Genomic DNA, 21,856 nt, shown 5'->3' with positions numbered 1-21,856 from the left:
ACCTTTGTAGCAAAGTTTACTTGACAAAATGTAAAAATAATAATAATAATAATAATAATAATTTCATGCCTTCCATTTTGTTCGCAGAAAATTTCCGCCAAAATCACAGTACGTTCTCTGATAACTGATGTTCAAAGTGTATTGTGAAGCGGTCATTAGAAATGTTTATTGTTTGGTGGCAGTGTTACCATGTGAATCATGATTCTGCAGTTACCAAAACCCACCACATGGCGGTCACAGCCGCGCCGGTTTTTTTTTTTTCGTACAATAACCCATCATCGTGTCAGATTCGTTCGCGTTTCGTTTTGTGTGCCTCCTTGTTTTTTCCCAACGCCAAGTCCACATTTTGTTAACGTTTGTAAGCTGTTTGATTTAACAGTTAATTGCGGCAGACTCATACCTTTATTTACTCCTTTCTCATAATGATGCAAATGGTTTTTTCGACCATTTTATTTTCGCATTTATATTTAATTCAGGGATTCAGTCTGCTTGATAGCACTCATCTTGTTTTTCATTTTAATAATGGCTTAATTACTGAGGGCACAAATTTCTGCTTCTTCGAGATATTATATTAATGCTAATGATATTAGCATGTGCTAATCAAAAGAGGACAAGGGGGGCCCCCTTTTTCCTCAGATCACGTTAAAAGTGGAAGCTAATATGGCTTCCTTTTGATGTTTAATAACATGTCCCCCCCCCACTACCAATAAACGATAAATGACAAAATCAGCCCCCGTCCCATCATTATGGCAGCGGAATGGATTCCTTTTCATAAAAGATCTGCAGCGTTTATGACCCCCAGTGAACCGGTCATTTTCAAAGGACCTTCTTGTTACGACATGGTTTTCCAGCAGCACAATAGGCAGCTCTGGGTTGAGCACAGCCTCAAATCCTCTCGCCTGGAGGACCCAGTCCACATCTCAGCTGTAAAAAAAAAAAAAAAAAAAAACGCATTGAAGGTTTAATTAACAAAATGGAGGAGAAGGGCAGTTGCCTGGATACACGTGTCACACCCGAAGCCGTGATTCATCGCAGCTTCCTGCGGGCAGATATTTCAACCCGTCCTGTCGCTTTAGTCCAGCCGTTGTCCAAGAGAGTCACCTGCCACCAGTCAACTACCGGCATTTTATCATTTTTGGCGGCCTGGCCGTTGACTCTCAGAAGCTACTGACTCTGAAATGGATTTACATGACAGCAGCTGCATGTTTTGAGCCTCGGTGACTCTGTGACCAGTGAGCACACGGAGATGTGGCCCGCAGGATGCCGAAACTGGATGAACAGCATCCAGAGTCCATTCTGTGTTATATTTAAAAGAGAATCATTAGCGTATTTTAGCGGGGATCGGGTGTTTTCTGTATACGGTAAACCTTGTCAACATGTCGCCATTTCCAGTATGGATAATGGCTTCTAATTGAGTATGCAGAAATATCCCCGTATATTGAAAAGTTTTAATATGACTATGTAATGAAATCTAATGCAATCACAGTCCCACCATATTACAGTTATTCCGAGTTAATGAATGTTACAAGATACGAGGTGGACCACAAGTAATGCGTCTGGCATCTCGATTGGCCCTCGGTGGCATGCATGGATGTTCCCTTCAAATGGGTATTATTATATTTTCTGAAGCGATAAGTAACATTTGCTATAATTCGAGGTTATTATTGGATCAGGCCCTTGTGAGGCACCAGGTAACGAGAGCAAAATTGTAGCCGCAGAACGACACATTGAAACGCTGCAATCCCTGCCTGAGATCCCATTTTGTTGCTCAGTGAATATCGAAAACTATAATATCATTTGCAACAGCGAGGACTGGTGAGGTTAATCAGGATAAAATGCGAAAAGTCAGATTGTACTTTACAGACAAATACTCATACACTCTCATACACGGCAAACATCACTCTGACGTTCTGTGGGTCCGGTGTCTGTTTTTATATACACACCAAAGTACTGAATGTTAGCATTGGCCTGCTACCATGCTATTGTAGTGCTTTCCGCCCCTCTGCAGGACCTCGTACCCAAATAGCGGATTTCTTTAGGTAAAACAGTCACTGTGTGAAAAATGTGGTGCAGATACGGCCTTATGAGTCGCCTCGCGATGGTCAGAGAAAGGAGCCACGGGAGATTCCGCTAAAATGAAACCGCTAATTACGTTACATTGAAGCGGCTCGCCGTTTGCCGAAGTGCAGAATGCGTTCTTCTGCAGCGTTATTAGCGTCTCCTACGACTTCGGTGCCACTGGCGCAGCTTTGAAAGTTTCGTTAAATGGACTGTGAGAAAAATTCGTTTTTTGAAAAGGCGACTTGTGATTCTAACGCTGTATTTTGCAGCCCGGGTTTCCTTGTGGCCTTGAGTATTATTTATCACCGTCCTTAAGTTGTTTTTGTGATCGACAACGTTTCTTCCTGTGTTATTCCATCAAATTGTTATATAACATACTGTAGTTTCTGCTATGCTTTGGTTCAATGAATAAGCTATGGCCAGTGAAGAGATTTTTAATTTATTTTTTTTAAAGAAAAACATTCTGAATTGTTATTCTTACACAGTGATGCTCACAATTGTTGTCGGTTTCACGTCACTAAAACACACGCTCACTTAAACCACATAGGCTGTATGTTACCAAAATGGTGGCCGCGCTTCAGATTAATGGACATGTCTTGTAGCCAGAGCATAGCAGGGCTTGTAAAAGACATCATTTAACAACCTGATCCATGGATAGGAAGGGTCACAAAACAATGAAGGAGGAGGCCAGGAAAACCAGGTATCTGCCCTCTTTTAATGGAAAGTGTTTTTACAGCCTCTTAAGCTCCGAAAAGCACAGTGTCCAATTACGGGACAAATGAATGAAAACCATAAAGCATTAATGTTGTGTCAGGGAGAGGCACAAAAGCCCTGCTTTCACCACACTGACCCAAATCAATCATTTTTCTTTTGAATAAGATGGACTCAATCACATAAAGGGCCTTATTTAACACAGTTGTTGGTTTCAGATGTAACTGTCCACTTATTCCAAGTCTCTTTTAGCTCTGAAGACAAACTATAAACAGCACTTTACTTATGTGCGGCTGTTGGAGGTTCATTTAAAATAATTCGGGTTTTCTTAAATAAAAAAACCTTAAGGTGTAGTGCCAGGTTTACACTATACGGTGTCTGAATTGAAAATAAATTAAAAATTAAACAGTACCAGGACTAATATCAACAGAAAATTAAAATATCCTTCAGTTTGACTGGCATTTAGCAAAACGACAGCTCTTCTGCTTGCTTATCTGGTTTATTTTTGTTGAGTGTATTGAGTCTTGTGCTGAATATCTGTCCCTTTGCCTATAGAAAAACAAGACACGTTTTTCGTCTTTGTTTCTTCCACCTGCAAGTTCTAGCTTAATATATCTTAAGAACCAGCTGAGGGGTGTGTTTTCCACCGTATACCTTGGATGGATTCTCTCAGTTGTAAAGGAGACCTTTTGGTCTTACACTCGTCGTCGCTCTGGACAGCCCCGAGGGACCCGTGAGTCACCTGTGCGCCGCAGAGCTCGGACTCTGCCGACGGAGAATTCGGCGTAACGATGTCACGGAAGACAAGAGCGAGCCGCACTGACGAGGAGCCCAAACGAGGCAGCCCCCCTGGCCGCCCAGTGACGGCGCCTTAAATTCAGCTGTCGTCGTCACTAAAGTAGATTTTAATGGCTTCGCGGGTGCAGTGGCGGCTGCTCCCGGTGCCGCTGACTTGGCTCGTTCCCCTGAGAGCCGGACCGCGCCGAGCCTCAGCTGATGTCTCGCGTCCTCCCAGCTGCTGCTATGGCATTAGCCCCCATCCGTCTGAGCGCTATGACTCACCTTCCCCTCATCTGTGATTTAAAGCTCGCGGAGTTGCTCTTCGGCTCACTGGCAACGGTCAAAGATTGCGGGCGCAGCTTTAAAGCTCCCAGAAGATCCCGGGACAACCCCCTCCTGAGCACTGGGTGTGCATCTGACATCCTTGGCTCACTTCAGGCGCGCGTTACGTTGGTAGTCAGCTATGACTAGGAGCCTCATCATGTCTACACTTTACAAGAACCATTTCAGGGAGGCTAGGGTCCCTCATGGTTTCTCCACTATCAAGGATCTGTCAGACCAAAGCAGGGTGTAGGTAAGTCTTCAGTATGTCTTCGGTAGGCCCTATTAAACTCCTCCATCACCTTTAACCTGTACCTCATAAAGAATGTGACCAGCTTGGCAGGTGAATTCAGCTCATGGGAGTTTTTCATACACAAAAATGTTCTGAGGGCAGAAGGAAAAATAATTGGTTCAGAGAGATGACCAATCAGAATGCAGAGGAGGTGGAACAAACCAATCAGATATCTTGGTCCCGCCTCCTCTAGTTGCTCATTTTTCATTTTGCTCTCAGCACATTTTTGTGTGAGTAAAACTGCCACCGGCGTGAATTCATCGGAAGGACCCCCGCAAATTCGTCTCGTTTTCCTAGCATTTGACCCAACTGTGTTATCCATGCAAGATTATGTCTTGAAGATGGAGGCAAAGACAGTTCACTGGGGACCAAGGGAAGGGACATCAGGAGAGACCATCGATGCGAACGGATAGGTCTCGTCGTCATTTTCTCTTATCTTTAGCCATAGATAACTGCGGCCAATCGTTGTTGATGACAGCTAAGAGGTCGATGGGTGACAACTGCTTCATTTCCTGTGCAGAATTAACTCGACCGGCCTCTGCCGCCCACATGAAATCCTTTGCGTGTTTCCCAAATCACATTTCCCTTTGAGGCTTAATGAATCACATCTGCCATATTATTCATTTTGATGTTGCCACCATAAGGGTGCGCAACAATAAAAAGGTGGAATTACAGCAGAGAAATTAAGGTCAGCATGCATATTTATGCAAATTATTGGGTGTTTACCATTGGCTGTAATGAAAACGCTTCAGGACAAGGCGTGCATTATAAAACGTCATGTTTTCTACTAGTATCAGATAAACCACAGCAAGTACCCCCTAGGGCTACCCTGAAAAGCATCACAGATCTGGAAACAAAGAATTCCCACATATTTAGAGACGGCCAACATGCAAAATTGTAGTTTAAAGTATAATTTCTAACTCGAGGGAAAATACTGCAACAAATTACATTTTGGTGAATGGTTTCTACATACAAATGTCACTGATAAATTCCCTTAAATCCCTCCCAATTTGTTCTTGCCGCTACAATGCATCCGGCAACGATAAGTTACGTAACGCAGCTGCTCTTATCTTGGCATATAGCTCAATGCAAAGTGCAGCACATTCAGCATAAAACAGAATGTGTTGTCAGAGCCTAAGAATGAATGCGCACAGAGTACAGAAATGATCACCCCCCACCCCCTTTAATAAAGCATAGGACGCTGTGTGATTTATTGGGGAAGGAGCAGGCAAAAAACAAAAACTGCTTAAGAAAGCAGGATCAGTCTCCTCTGTTTACATCACCTTTACTGTGGTCTCCAGCACCTTCTAAACAGCAACGCTGATCAAAATGAGATGTGAGTGGATCCCCATGGACCCTCAACCACAATAATGGAGGACGGAGAGGGAGGATTGTCTCACATACGGGGCAGTTTACTGATAGCGGGGCACATTTTTGAACCCCCGCCCCTCCCACAGACCCACACACACACACACACACACTCGTCATCTCTGGAGCCTCACAGCTGCTGAATCGTTGAGGAACCTCGGGGAACTCTAGAGCAAGGGGGGGGGGGGGAGCACTGCAATCTCATTGCATAACAGACAGGGAGAAAGTATCTCTTACCCCGCCCACAAACATACTGACAGCTGCAGCACCCAATCACAGGAATGATGCTCAACCGTCTCACTCTATCACCCATACAGGAGTTTTTATATCGCGTAATTAAAGAATTAGTTGGGCATCTTGTGTTTTTATTCAGAGCCACGTATCTTCTTCACTTTTGTCCAGCCTAGCCCAGCAATTTTTTGCCCATTTGTACAGCTGGGCTGGGATAATTTGTCTTAAACATCTTACTCAAGGGCACAGAAATACCCACTTGCACAGCTTTTTTTTTCTATAGAAGTCCACATCCTTAATTACTGCACCCCCTGCTGGTTTGGAGTGACAATAGGTGGGCAGGCTGCTATTCGTTTTACTTGCCAGTTTTTTTTTTATATCAGTTTTTCCTCATTTCCCTTGTGTTTGCTGGTGTTTTTTCCTCCTCATGCCCCAAACATTCGTTATCGAGCGCGGAACTACTGACTCTGGAGTAATTACCTCCTTTCATTCATCAAGGAGAGAGGTCCATCTCACTAACCACAGCTACGCTAATTAAATATTTTACTTTGTTGGAAAAGTTGGTCTTCATCTTATAGACGTTGTAGATCAATAAATGAAGTTTTTTTTTTCTATACTGAAAAGCGAAAATACAGATTTTAGTATGGCATTAGTATGTTGCATTAGTATGTTGCAGCCCTTTTATATGGACACATGTACAATACAAATAATACAGAACAATCCAGTGGGAATGACACCTAGCAATACTTTAAATCCTAAAGCCTAAGATCAGATATCATTTGAATACACTATCTAGTGACTGTAACATAAAAATAAAATGATTCTCGACTGATGCATACTATAATCATCATTATTATTTTTGCATTCCTGTGAGCAGTAGTCTTGCAAGCATAGATGTTTCCAATTACAATTAATGCATAATGAACAGACTGTTAATTCTGACTCATAGCTTCCAGCAACAGATTTTTAAATGTCAACAATGTGTTAATAACTATAAATGTCAGGAAGAGAAATACATAAATATTTTGGATTGGCCTTGCCAGAGTCTGAGCAGTTTCACTCTGTACGGTGGGCCGTCCCCAAGAATGGGCTGTGATCCTTATTGGCTCTCGTTTATGGATTCCTGAATGTGTGGATTCTGATTCAAGAGGGAGCCAGTGAGGTCAGTGTTTCCCCAGTCATCAGGGGTGTATACAGGGGCGGGGCCACAAGGGCACTGACCCCAGCTGAAAGCTGATTGGTCCACAAAGTGCCCACTCCGCTGTCACTCATAATTCAAAACACATCATTGGCTAATGATAAGTTCGGCCCCTGTCTGTGAATTATGGCCGCTCTCATGTGCGACACACAAATCCTAGCATCGCCCAGTCAGTTTACAGAAACATCTCCTGCCTTCTCGTCAGCGTCTGGCCGCCATAATCCCATAATTAGAGCTCACGGTTCCCAGGCTACATTACAGTCATGAAGACGGCAGGTGCATATCCTGGAAATGTTTTCAAGATGGCGTCCGTGGATGATAACCACTCCTACACTGCTGATGGAGACATCAAGGTTTTAGCCGACGGAAATCCAGTCGGAATGACACACCCAGGCGGATACTCTGGTTCCCCTCCCCCCAAATCCTTGCTTTATGTTTGTTTTCTCTCCTCTGCTTAGTTACACAGTGGCACCAAGGGAGAACAAGAGAGTAAATCAGAATTGAGTCTGCACCTCCAGAGAGGCCACCTGCCTTACATTTGTCATTTAAATATGTACACAGATGATAGGTCCATCTGTCTGCCGAATGTACAAATGAGTGAAATAATTCTGGAGGGCAATGAACCTGCTCAGTGATGCCCAAAATAAAAATTGGCGGTAAATAACCTGCAAAGGTTTATTTGTCTTTACAGGGGTGGTTTTCAATATGGACCCTCACTGCTGGATGTAATGACATCATATCATTATTTCATCCGTCCATCCAACCGTCCGTGACCATCTGCTCATTGTGAGCCTGAAGTTTGGAGCGCAATAACGAGTTGGTCACACCTCCATCATGTCCTTGGTTTCCCTGTATTGTTCATGTTGGGGGGCAGTGAGTGGATCAGCGGGCTAAGTCTCTGTGCCCAGGATCAAAAGGTTGTTGGTTCAAGCACTGGCCTCACTAGAACAGTCATGGGCCCTTGACCCTTAACCCCCTCCCCCAACTCCAGGGGTGCTGCATGATGGTTGACCCTGCACTGTGACCATCAAGCTACAAAGAGCAAGACGGGGGTAGGCAAAGGGACAAATTCCTATATATTTGTGCAATGGTCAATAGAGGATTACATTTGGTGGTACCTCAGTACTCAAACTCATTAGAACTCAAATTTCTTAGAAGTCAAACCAACCAGTTTGAAAAAAAAATGACCTAGAACTCAATCTGAATCTCAGAACTCGAACCGTGAACGCCGACCTAAGATAACTTGTACGTGCGGGAAATGAGTCACGCAGCACGTCACTGTGTGATAGCATTGTTTGTTGGTGATAGTGCTTTTTTATTGAAAATATCAGGTAATACACTGTACTTTATATCATTTTGGTAGCCATTGCTCACCAAAAAGTTACGCAATAGTTGTACAAATGTTACAACCTAAACGTTTGCGATTTTCGAACAAATTAACGAATACAGAGTAATAATAAAAATAAACAATGGACTGCATGGCATAGTCTAGTATTGGTGCAATGTTGGGTATGGCTTGGGGTAGTGTTGAGGTACATTCTTTATCGTTTTGGAGGCCATTAAAAAAAAAGTGTTGGCGCAGTGTTTGTGAAAAATTAAGATTTTTTTTTTCCAGGTTAATCTTTTATTGGTAGCCATAAATGTGCTTAGATGTGTTTAGTATATGCTCTTCTTGTTTTATCCTGTTCATTTTGTGTTTAAATGCTAAAAAAACATATTTAGGTATATTTTTTGGGGGCTGGGAACCAATTAATTGGTTTTCCATTATTTCTTATGGGGAAGATTCGATCAGAACTTGAAGTTTTTAGGATTCGAACTCGAGTTCTGAACGGATTAAGTTCGAGTTCTGAGGTACCACTGTATATACAATCCGTGACTTTCTCAACACTGTTGCCCTTGCATAAGTTTCGTCAGATTACACACTGGTTCCTGCTAATCAGCCATTGCTTGCTAGCATAGTGGGTTTTCTCTCCCTATCATTGAACTCTTTTTGGTTGAGGAGACAAAGCCCATGATAATTCTAGTGTTTTATGAGGAACATCAGAGGGCAAAAGGGAACAGTGCACCTTAGACAAAATACTAATCAATCAACGGGCAGCTAGATTCATCCATCCATTTGTTTTCCATTAAACACTTATCAATTGTGAGGCTGCATGAGGCTAGACCATATCCCATGAATCTCAGGGTGCGGGGGGCCATATATTGCAGAGATAGTTACATAATCCAGTTAAATGCTATTTGTATCATTCAAAGGGCACCTATGATAGTCTAAATTGGCTAGAAGTATGCTTATTTTATTATTTCAACAACTTAATTAAATGCAACACTTGCAAAATGCATAAAACATTAAATAATACATTGTCCTTTTTGTAAGTATAAGATATACAGATGTCTTTTCATCATGCAATAATGTAACTGGCATTCCAACGCAATACAATGACAGCTCAACTGAACATGATTTGCGCCATTCTTGCCATGATCTGGAGGCTGAAATCAGTAAATGCTACTGTAATATAGCTGTGTGCCATGTACTGTATGCTTATATCGTTACAATGAAGCTAGCTAATACATGTCATTAATTTTGCCTGGGCACACAGCATGCCTTCCTGACAGAGTACGCTCGCCCCGTTGGGATTTCAACACGAAAATTGCTACTACATGCACAGGCACTGAGCTGTAGCTGTAGCCTACAACTTCAATTATTGATAAAACTGTGTTTTCAAATGGATCCCCCATTTCCAAATAAATGACTTCAATTATTCATATGTTTTCTAAAAGCAACGTGGCTTGAATCAAGCACCGGAGACATCAACGTTGGCTGTCACAGCCCATTCACCTAACCAAACTCTTTATAACAAACCAAACAAAGCAATAAAAAAATAACTTATACCAAGCTTTATTTGATCATTTCATTGCAAAATCATGCGGAGCCTAGCTCCTGATTGGAGTGTGATTACAGTAGGTTCCAGGAGCCTGTCCATTGGTCAGTGGAACAACAACAGCTTCCAAGAGTTTGCCCATTGGTCACTGTGAGTACTGCAGCTTTCAGAAGTCTGTCAGTGTGACTATAAATGTGACAGTAGTCTTCAGTACTTCTACACAGGCCATGTTCCTGACATAAAATAGGGGGAAAAACACTGCAATTGATTTTGTTGTCAACCTTTGTGAGTTTTATGTGTTTTAATCCCGAGAGTACTATTGTCATAAAAGTATAATCTGTGCATGACACATTGTTCTCAGCATTAGCTTGTGTAAACATAAGGAAACTTCCCCAGAGTTTCTTTGTGATTTAGTTAAAGCTCCATCACGATTGTTGTTATTAATTAACCCGCGATGATGTCACTAATCAATAAGGCCGCCAGCTCTTGGCCAGCTTTCACGTAACTTTCCCAAATGATTTCCGTAGAGCTTTGGAAACATTGGGCACTTTTCCACCACTCCAGGACAGTAAGTACCAAAAAGTATGGTACTTTGAGGTGCCAGTTTTCCACTGGCGTTAAAATTGCTACCGGTGCCAAATGACATCACAACGCGAGGCAGGGCATTTCGTGCTGAATTCGACTGGATGATGTACGATATTAATGCCAGCATCACATGTTATTCACATGCAATTCTCACATCGCTAGTAAGCTAGATTCAGATCAGGTTTGTTCTTACCTTCAATTCTGTATGGACAGTATAGCGCACAAAGTTGTATGTATAGTGTCAAAATGTATGTCCGCTGCTTTTGCATGAGCACTGCATGCATTTTCCCAGACAATCATAATCATTTTCACCCTTGCTCTTTAAATCACTCCTTGACAGGTTTGTCAGAAATTTACACTGAACTACATTTTTGCTGTATAAATACCCTAATATTTATTATAATAAAATCACATTGTGATCCTAGTAGCTATATTATACAAAATGCTTCCTTTCATGCTGTCCTAATCTTGTTGTATCTGTTCTTCTGACCAGAACGCAATTAAAGCTTGGGTCTCTTCATTTGTCCACACATTACTTTTATTTCCTTTACTACGTTTTTTCAAGACGACATTTGTATTGTGTTTCAGAGGCAGAATACTTGCTTAACCAATCGACAAAGAATGCATTTCAAGTCCCACCCCAAAGTACTGGAACTGTTGGTACTGGTACTTGACCTGAAGTCAGTGGAAAAGGGAAGGTTCCGAAAGTTCCATACTCGAAGTATAGTACCTGGCACAGTGGAAAAGCGACCATAGATAATAATCGTGTACTTGATGCTGCATTTAAGTTGATCTACCAGACTGGGGCGCCAGTCACAGGGTCACACTTGCTACCTATTCGGTTAGGTTGGCGCACACCTTCTGTTAGCCCCATGCTAATAGCCTATATGAAATCCGTCAAAATAAGCAGCAGACAGGCCGGGATTAGGAGCACTTCCGCCGTTAAAACTCCGAGGCAAGTTAAAGCCTGAACAAAATGCGGGTATCTCTGTCTCCCCTCGGAGGCCTTGTGCGGCTTGCTAAGGGAATCGGCGGAGATCAGAGACGAGGCTGGCAGACTATCAAAGATCAGGATATAGAGCACATGCTCTCAGTGCCCAGGAGCCGGGAAGGGGCTGGAACAGCGCCTGGCTTTATCCGAGGTGCTTTTCGAGGGGCCTCGCCCATACCCATGAGGACCGAGACTCAGGTGGATGCTTCTCCAGGAGGTTGAGTGTTGGGACTGGAAGTCGTGTGAGGTGACAGAACGAAAGCCCCTGAGAACAATGTCATCGTAGTGTGATAATTCCATGTGGGATTAGCCACTTGGGTTTGCCTGGGGCTGTTTTTTCCTGAATAGTAAAGTGATGGTAATCCCACGTAACAGCGCCTTTTTCTTTGTTTCTGCAATCCCACAATGTAGAAATGATTAAAATGGTCAAATGGCTGTGTGAACATCAGCCCTCGGGATTCTGCATGGTAAGCAAAGGACCTCAGTCTGCGGTTACAGCAGTTAACTTTCTTTGTGTCGGAGAAGCGCACTGCGTTAACCCCAGTGGAGGAGCGGCAGATCAGAAAAAGGCAGAAAAAAAGAAGAGGGAAAAAGATGTTTCTGAAAAAGTTTTCAAATAATAATGCACCGTCTGGGGACATTTTTATTGCAGTTCCTCACGTTTTGGAGTGGAGAATGTTCTTCGTTTTTTTGGGGGAAGGGGGCGGGCAGGGAATATGACAATGCTGCAGGGAATTTGGAGGGAAGGAGAAGTGAGCGGCCATGTTGACCTCGCACAAGTGGTGATAGTGGTGTGGGCAAGGGAGGGGGGGTTCACTGTCAGTGTGGAGCGAAGGGAGAAGGAACACCATAAGGTTAGTGCCCCCATGGTTTACATGTTTTAAAATCAAGCCAGGAAGAGAGCAGATTATCAGGAATAACGGAGCAGGAAGACATCGTCAGGTGGTTTAAACATGGGCCGGGCTTATATATGCATATGTCAGAAAGACTGTCCAATCAGATTTCTGTAACTCAGAATGACATAATTGAGAATGACAAATGAAAATGCACTCTGTTCTGATGGGTGTACATCCCAAAAGATTACCCCAGCATAAGCTCGTTTTAAAACGGAATCCCATGGTAAGCTTCTCTGACACCCCCTTTACCTGACACCCCCCTTAAAAGCAAGACAGTCCTAAAAGCATGACATCACTGGGTGCAGGACCTTTTTCCTCAGTCTTCAGTTTTACGGTAACAGAATGTTCTAGTATAGTAGTTTTCAACCTGGGGTCCACAGAGCAGTCACAGAGGGTCTTATCATAAATTAAGAAAGTGTCGATATTATTTTCCAATTTGCGCAGTGTGAAACCCCCCCCCGAGCTAATTTTTTTTTTTGTTTTTATGTGGTAAGGGGTCCCAAGCTCTGCTCTCTTCTCCTTTGGGTGTCCATGGTTTACAGAAAGGTTAAAAAAACCCTGTTCTTGCATGTCAAAAACACATCTTTGAAATATTCATGCGGCCGAGAAAACCTTGTTTGTTGGCGAGCCAGCCGCGCGGCAGCCCCACAGAGAGCCCCGCTGACGCAAATAAATCTTGAAGCCGGAGCAAAATCAGCTTGCTGAAGAGAGCTTGAGTGAGGATGCAATCTGTACTGTGCTCCGAACCAGTTTGAGCCAGGAGCTGAAGACAGGAGCTTTACAGATGTCACTTGTGTTCCTTATACCGGCAAGCGCTCTGCATCTCGCCTCTATGTTATTATAATTGCCGTTGTTGCTCAGTAGGTCGATTTGGCAGATGTCATTGTTGCTGGGGAATTACAGGGAATTGGAATGTGCAAATGGGTCATGCTAAACTATACACAATACCAGCGTGTGACTCCCAGTTTACATTGATGCCTTTTTATCGCATGACTTTGATGGTACAAGCAAGTAAAAATGAACGCGCGGACGTATCCGTAACTTCAACGTCATGCTGCGGCTGCAAGATGTCTTAGCTAGAGCAAGATATTGAGCTTTGGTCACACGGCCTCAAAAATGATATTGATGCATTAGAGTAAGCTCAGGAAAGGCTGGCAAACGATTCCAAGCCCTAAAGGGTTTCCGTAAACGGCTTTGCCAGCAGCAGATGAAGTGGGATGCTACCCATGCACACAAATCCCTTATGGGCGGGGGTCAGCACCATGTGTTATTCCTACATTTTCACTATTTTAACCACAAATGGAAACTAGTTTAAAAGGACTATTAAAAGGACAAACTAATCTCCAGGGATAGAGATTGGTCAGGATTTCTCAGGAAGACCCCAGTGATGGTTAGGGATGTACTTGCTTGAGGAAGAACCATCTTTGGCTTAACGATGTCAGCATGAGTGAAATTCTGCCATCACTTAATAGTTCAATTTTAAACTGAGTAAGACTATAGAAGTTCTTACTATGTTTCAGTGCTTGTCAACAGACCCAAGAATTCACTTCACTGCCACAGTGGGAAGGCATACAGCTGTTCAGGTGATGATACACTGGGCAACTTTTTGAGCAATGTTACTGGGCAACCACCGACCGGGTGAGACAAAGGGCACCTGATCTGGATCGTGATGAGTGCAAAAACTTGCCCGCTGCCAATCAAAGGTTTTCAAATAGAAATCTGTGGCCTAATATCAATGGGAAAGTGCCCGGGCAACATTTGTCAGCACCATTGCTCAAAAAGTTGCCCTGTGTATCGTCACACTTAGGAGCACATGTGTGCCTGTAGAAAGATGTTTTAACTGCTATATATCAGGCCCTCACTATATAACATTCATTTAATCATTTCCTCATATCAATGTGTCTTAACCATTCATTATCAATCTTCAGAGATTATGAATACATTTCACTTTTTTCATATAATCAAATTGTGCTTGTATGAATTATCTAGCATACAATGACCCCTTATTAGATTTTATTTATACTCAACTCAAAATTGAAACAAATTGTTCCTGTTGGTGTGGCTTCTTTGATATATACAGTGATACTGCTCTTTATAATGGGAACAAAAGTCTTCACCAATTTATTGCTATATCTTCGAAGTTAACGAGTATTGGACGTCTTCCTGGGCTAGTGATCTGGATAAGGGTGACTAATTCACAATAAGAAGCCAAATATCAATTCTAGCTATTTAATCATACCATGTTTGCATGTATGACATGCATTTTAGATTGGTTTTAGGCATTTTTACAACTATGGAAAACCCGGCCTCTTCGACCCACGAAACATGGATATATATGGTTTATCTATGTGTCTATCTTCCAACCATTTATCCAGTACAGAATCATAGAGATATTAAAAATTGGCTCTACAAAACTATAGGTTATAGCTCTATAGATTTTAATTAGCAGGAAGCCAATGTCATTGGCCGGGAGAGAGGGGCGGGGTCACAGGTCCACAAATGGGGTAAGCCATGAGTTTCCACAGCTGTTCGTTGATGGGAAGGTTGGAGCTGGAATGAGTCCTGGAAGAGAAGGAGATTGTGCAGCTGACAGAAAGAGGTTCATGCACCATGTTCAATACCAGACAGCCTATAAGAAGCTGATTCCACGGTCTGATACTATAGGCGGGCAAGACAGCTAACAGGGATGTCATAGTGAATCTTGGCCCCTGATTTGTTCCTGTTGATTCTGCAAATGTAAAAAATCCTCCAATGTAGTTTGGGGCCCTTGTTTAACAGCACTGAAGTGTTTCATGGTCATGTGATAATGTTTATATATCTTGTATTTCACTCATAATTCATCACTGCAATGTAAACATTCTTAAAATAACATCCATCTCACACAGAGAAGCAGCATGTCCTCCAATATGTGTTGCCGGGAAACATGTGGCAGGAGGGAAGTGATGGTGTCAATGCTCTGCTTGTCCTCCACCAGGTCCTCCAGTCATCGTGGGAATGAGCATCAACATCGCCAGCATTGACTCCATCTCAGAAGTCAACATGGTGAGTATGCAGTCGGCGACTCAATCCAGCTCGTTAAACATTCGTCTCCCACATGTGGAGATTGTTTTGACCCGTGGACCAAGACTCCTGGCAATTTCAGCATAGCATAGCATCATCGCCAACTCTAAAACAAAAACAAAAAAAACAAAACAAAACAACAAACGGAAAAAAATCGACTTGGGCCTCTGAGCCACTGCGTTTATACTGATGTCACAGCAACATTGGGAGGCAAGGAGTTGACAACCCAGCACCGTAAGACTTCTAAGGATCTTAAACATCTTCAGATTATCCTCGAGACTTGAGCTGGTATGGTCCAGGGCCGCTGGTTATGTGTGAATTATCACAGATCTCCAAGCAGGCCTTCCCTGAAACGTTAAACCTTCTATTTTTTTTACACGAGATTACATGACTAATGTGAATGAGTAGCGATAGTCACACTCCTGCTTTTTTTGGACACTGCTGTAGGATGTGTTGGCCAGTCATTCTGCTCTTTCCTTATAAAGAGCAGTCAGCTACTCAGAAGAGACGTGGGAGATGCCAATGTGTTTGTTTAAGCCGTTGGAAGCAATAAGGATGTGAATCATAGGCTCTGCCGCCATCAGCGGAGCTGTGATGAGATAGTGGGACAATGCCATGAAGATCCAGGCACATTATCCAAACACATACGGTCTGATGCATCACAAAGCAGTATAATTCTCAGATTCAGCTTGCGGGCTCTACGTCTGCCATCCTCATTAGATATTGTGGGCAAAAAAAAAACATAAGTCAAAATTAAGAGAATTATGGTGAAAGGCAAGAGTTGATAAGAAAAGCTGACTCATATTTCTACACGTGGTTTGAAATCTGCCCCAATAATACTATTTTCGTGAGGCGGCAGCCACACCTCTTGTTAAGTTTGCCTCCTTTTTTGCCGGGTGGAGCACTGGCTGAGGATTTCCCTCGGGGAAATCTAAAGCAAACAAAACAGAGTACAAAGACAAATGTGAGTCTGACGCAGACATTCTGCATGACACCGACAGATACAAGACAAATGATTATGACGCAGCTGAAAAATGTTCGAAGGTAGGGGTGAACAGCAGGATTCTTCTTCAGATGATTTTTCAGTTACCGGTTTACAGATTAAAGATTAAGATTAATTGCTAGATTTCTGTGTTATCTGCTCAGCTGTGTCAGTTCCCTACCTTTGTTCACTGATGACAAAACTGGATTATTCACCTGGGTGATCTACGTACAACTCAATGGTTTCATATTTCTTCCTGTGTAAATTAAGTCGGGGGTAGAAATGTGGCCACGTTTTTCTTAGTGCAAATTTGTACTTTTCATATGTGTGGTATCTATATGGGTACTTTTACAGTGACTAATTTCAAAAGTTCATTTAAAGTGCATCGGCGGAGGAGGTGGTTAAACTTAACGGGAATCCCATTAGCGTCACCACTGGGACACAAGTGGATCATGGGAACCAATAGTCCATCATATGTTTTGCGTTTAGCATGGAATATGGGATGAAACACGTGTTTAGGCCATCCTGTCTGATGCCTCACAGGCCCTAAGTGACACGTTTAACTAAGGCTCCAGAAAACAAAGGCAGGCTTCATCGAAATTCCAGAATCCCCCACGTCAGTCCTCGTGGCAGTAAAGTATAGCGAGCATATGATTATTTCATTGTAGTTTGATTAATGTGCGCTAAACTTTTAGCTTTTGGCTAACCTTCAACTTTACAGTGAACTCTTTGCACTTACATTTATGTTTACTTGGCACGTTTCTTCAAAGTGACGATCAAGTGACTGTTTTGCTGTACTGTTGACTGCAAATGATCTGCTTCGCATTTTTTACAGATCTACATGCTAAACCCTGACTAATATATAATGCATGCTAAATATGCAAGTATATGCACGACAAGCTCTTTTTGATTAATGTCGTCAGTAGCCAAACACCTATGACTGAAGGCATTAGTGGCCATGGTTCACTGTCCACAGCAAATTGCTGCTGTTGCGAATTCAATTCAAAATGCCCTTGCAAGATGTTTCATTCACACAGGAGCAGATGTCAGGGTCCCACGCTGACATTAATACGGATTTCATGATTTCTCCAGTCACCACTGCGACTATAGGCGAGAGGCGCGGCAGGCAGGCAAGGCGCCTGTCACTCAGATGACCTGAGAGGAGAGCAGAAGGCACGGAAATCTTTAGACACACACGGGCAACTGGTCAGCTGACTGACTGCAAAAAGATTTCCATCCATTCATTTCTCAGCTTGTCCTATGCAGTGTGTGTGTGTGGTGGGGGGGGGGGGGGGGGGGAGGGTCCAGAAATCTATTCCATAAGCTATAGCTGCAAGGCATGGAATAACCCAGGTTGGGGCACCAACCAATAGCAGGGCACACGCACCATTCGCACAAACGCCTATGGACAATTTGGTACCTCCAGTTCACCTTAGCATGTTCTTGAATCCATGTGGGGAAACTGCAGCACCCCACGACGACATGGGGAGAAGATCCAAACTCCACGCGTTGTTGGTGTCTCCACCCAAACCTAATTCAGCCTTTGATAAAATGGGGCTGATCTATAACTGGGGGCTGGCGCCCACACAGTACTGGCAACCATATCACGATGGCATGCCATTGGCCAGGTGCCCGCATTCTCCATGCTGAAGGGGTGTGGCCTGAGGGACTGGAAATCCTTATTGGACGATAATGACGGCAGCAGATGCCGAAACAAAAGCCGTTCACACTGTGAATGTGGAGTTCACACCTCCAGCATGCCGCTGAGACCTCACTCCCTGCTCCCACATGAAATATGCTACGCTGCACAACACCTATACACCCCCCCCCCCCCCCGCACCCCCACCCCCCAGGGAATCACCAAACATCTGGATTTTCATCTAATTAATCACAAAGTTACAACCTGGAATGACAACAAAAGTTATTGGCACCATAAATGTGCCGTGCTGAATACCGGCCAGCAAGTGTGTTTTTATATCAAAATAAAAGTACAACACTTATAGGCCAGGAAACTGAAGGAGTTCACCGATCGTATTTCCCAGGAAGTGCTCATGTCAGGAGGATGTCCAATGGGTCCAGGCTGAGGGCATTTGAGGCACGATCCGGTTTACAGCCCGACCTTCGAGATTCAGGCAGTGCAGATTCCCGTAGCCAGAATGCTAGCTCAGGAAATCCCGTTTACCATCCCTTGGGCTTTTGTCATCTTTTTGCCAACGTGCAATCTATATCAAAATTGTGCAGCGTTTTCCCGCTTAAGATATTCCATGCACACACAGGCCCGGTTTAATAGAATTTGCTGTTTATCACAATGGCCACATCAATCACCGGTACATTACCTTTCCCGTCGCAACCGTTATTATTCACCGAAACATAATATACGATTTGAGGCCCGTTCACCGCGCAGTATCGTCGAGAGTCGTTCCTGCAATTTTATAGAGCCACGGATGCAGAAGGGAGGCGGCTCACGAGCATCTTCCTTTGATTTAATTATAAATATTCCCGTTCCGAAGGCATAAGTCACTCCAAATGCGAGGAATTGCAGTCGAAAGACAAAAGAAAGGCAAATTGATTTTTTTTCCCCCAGCAGTTGGCCAGTTCTCTTCATCGCCTAGGCAGCGTATAAAAATTTTTAAAACGTATACACGAAATGTCTCGAATGCGATGCCTGCCCTTGGGTTATTCGATGGATTGATTGTAAACTGAATGACGTTAACTGAAATGGGTACCGGTGGACCATCCATCACCCATTACGATGGTGTCCTGCAGCGTTACGTTTAATAGCCTATAAAGCCATTAGCTTTAGGCAGATCGGGTCCGAGTTCAGGCCCTCCCCATTTAGAGATGCCCTCACGCATGGCTCCTGTCCGTCATAGCTGTGGGCGGGGCTTCCATCCGTTTCAGCTGATGACCACTCCCTCTTCGTTATGACCTCACAGTGCATGCCTTGAGACTAGCGAGCATGACGATCAAGGCCGTCTCCATGGTTTCCACGGTAGCTGGCCTGCCACGGCCAAAGACCGTAAAAATGCAGTTTGTCGCACATGAAACAATAAGTCAGTGACTGCCGTCATGTAATAAGTCAGCAGGTGATGCTGGAAAGTAAACAGGCACCCAAAAAGTGCAGTGAAGACTTCAGCACACTCAGGTAATGCCCCTGGTGACGTTTCAAATGCTTAACGGAGTCATTTTGATCCGGTAGAATTCTACACACCCGGCATTGTAGGATTGCTAACGAAGCTGACCTTTTAGTATAATGTACGTTTCAAAATGCTTATGTTTTGTTATTATATTGTTGTCATCATATTTTAGGTTCCCACGTCCAAGCGGTATGTAAGCAAAACAGTCTTCAGTCCATGCGAGCTCAGAACTAAAAAGCACAGTAAGTCATTCAACAGCCTTCAAAGACGTGTGAAGGAAAATCACTTTCTTTGCAGGTGTGCCTGAGTTGTCGCCTTTAAATTTAATACCAGCCTAATCAATAAGACCCACAAAGAGACGGAGAATTCCTGCCCCCCAAATATGGCGTTTTCAGTAGAGGACGTGCTAACCTTTTAATTTCCATGGAAACAGATAACTAATTCAGATTAATTCCACAATACCATATTTACATAATGTAGAAGGGGCTTGCATCATATACTAAACATATATACTCAGCGTAGGACACAGAACATCTTTTGTACAGTATTTGAGAACTGATATATATATATATATATATATAAATATATATAAAATAGATGTATATGTTTATTCTACTGGCTACTATGATCTCTGTATCTGGATTTTCAAATATTTGAATGCAACTCAACATTATGTTACTTTAGTAAGGGCTCTACGTACATGGCAAGGTAAAATAGTTTTTAAGTAACATTAATGTTAAAGAATTATGCATACAAAACATGAACATGAGTTTGCTAGCATATAATAAGCATATTAAACCTCTTTACCATAGTTTAAGAATAAATATACAACCAAACTATTTTGTTCTCTGTTATGTTCAAGGTAGAGATCCCTGTGGTGACCCTGATGTAGTAAAATTGAGAAAAGTACAAGAACTGGTGAATTGCCTCAGTAAACAACCAGCGGAAGCATAGTAATAATAATCATCTTGCGTTGTTCTCTGGCTGTTCGAGATAATTGAATGATTTATAGACATGAGCCAGAACATGTTTGTTCAGACTAGAGTAGTCATGTTGCTGTCCACCACCAACCGTGACGTCCGTCCGCTCAGCACTCTGATCCCAGGCCATTCTCAGTTTTTTGGGGAGTCGCTGTCTTCCCACTGGACCCGTTTGGCAAACGTTAATGTCACGGACATCTGAACGTATCTCCGCGTCCACAAGACCTGTCCGATAACATATACATATTCTACACAGTCAAATCACCACCTTCTCCGATGAAGTGTGGGGGGGGGGGGGGGTTCCTAATTACTCTCTGGGGATCAATTCAGTCAATAATACTATGTCATCTCTCACTTTAATATAAATTATCTAAGTCGGCAGACTGGAAAAACAAAATACCTATTCCCTCCATTTTGGCTCCAAAAGAAAAAACAACGCAAACTAGACAGAATGGCTTTCTTTGACAATATCTCGCAACGCAATGTTTTGGCCCCAAAAACGTTATTAATACATGTTTATGTATGTAAGATACCTATTTCTATCACATGTGCTTGTGTATCTAGGCATAGTACGGCTTAATGGAATGCTAACATGCTAATTACCAAGCTAACACATATAAAGTAAAACCTCCACTATTTATCTAACCAACAGTAACATTACAGTAAAGCAGTCTAATAAATTTGGATGTAAAACTAATTATTGTCAGACTCTTAAAAATGGCTACTAATCATAATTACAATACTGATCTCAATAGTTCATTTTCAATTAATGCGGAGCTGCTTTAATTGGAGGCATTGTATGTAGGTCTTTGAGTGTAACCGCGGGTCTGGTGTCTCAGAGGAAGCCTCGGCTCGCTCCTCTCTCCCCCTCCCTCTCTTATCCAGTACACTGCCACTGCCGGATTCTTGCTAACTCGACCGGACTGGGTCCACCACAAGATCCATTTTATTCACAGCTTTTCCACCGGAATCATGGCAGAGGATTTAATCCAGAGTTTTTGGAACATGGATGTTTTTTTATCATTATTTTATAAATTATTGAAATTATTATTATCCAATATGCATAAATGTCATAATTTGTGCCCTTTTTGTGTCGTGGTCCTTTGATTTATTAATTCTGGTGTTATGGCAGAACACCCCAGTACTGCTGCCGTTCTTGACGACACCGCATATTCCGCACAATATCTCGTTTTTATTTTTGTTTCCCAGAACATCTGAACCATTAAGAATAGAAAACGCTGAATCAGATCGTAAGAAGGTTACATGGAATCCTGAGCAGAACAGTACATAATCTAAGTCTTCAAGCTATTCATGAGATTCCTCCTTCAAAAAAAATTACAAAACCATCTTTCATTTCCATCTGCTGATTCAGTGCAAAGAACAA

At 42.8% G+C, this 21,856-nt stretch overlaps 1 protein-coding gene and 1 long non-coding RNA gene across 5 annotated transcripts in view; one reads left to right on the top strand and one right to left on the bottom strand.

The window, feature by feature from the left end:
- The window catches only part of gabrb4 (gamma-aminobutyric acid type A receptor subunit beta4), a 50,937-nt gene that overhangs the window by 6,968 nt on the left and 22,113 nt on the right, over positions 1-21,856 (top strand). For both annotated transcript variants that reach the window (XM_023845055.2, XM_023845054.2), the window contains exon 3: positions 15,288-15,355. In XM_023845055.2, coding sequence (XP_023700823.1) covers positions 15,288-15,355 — 68 coding nt within the window. The remainder of the gene's footprint in view (positions 1-15,287; positions 15,356-21,856) is intronic.
- Positions 14,731-21,856, bottom strand: part of LOC111860898 (uncharacterized) — a 33,370-nt gene continuing 26,244 nt past the window's right edge. The window contains exons 3-4 of one of the 3 annotated variants that reach the window (XR_011985171.1): positions 15,195-16,304; positions 14,731-14,875 (exon numbers count right to left, since the gene is read on the bottom strand). This is a non-coding gene — a long non-coding RNA (uncharacterized lncRNA). Of the gene's footprint in view, positions 16,305-21,856 lie in introns of all 3 variants that reach the window. The other 2 variants (XR_011985172.1, XR_011985170.1) reach the window with 2 other exon arrangements.

Source organism: Paramormyrops kingsleyae, chromosome 24 (assembly GCF_048594095.1).
Source record: "Paramormyrops kingsleyae isolate MSU_618 chromosome 24, PKINGS_0.4, whole genome shotgun sequence".
Taxonomy (NCBI): Eukaryota; Metazoa; Chordata; class Actinopteri; order Osteoglossiformes; family Mormyridae; genus Paramormyrops; species Paramormyrops kingsleyae.
The sequence above is the reverse complement of the archived record's forward strand: the minus strand, read 5'-3'. Positions and strand labels throughout refer to the sequence as shown.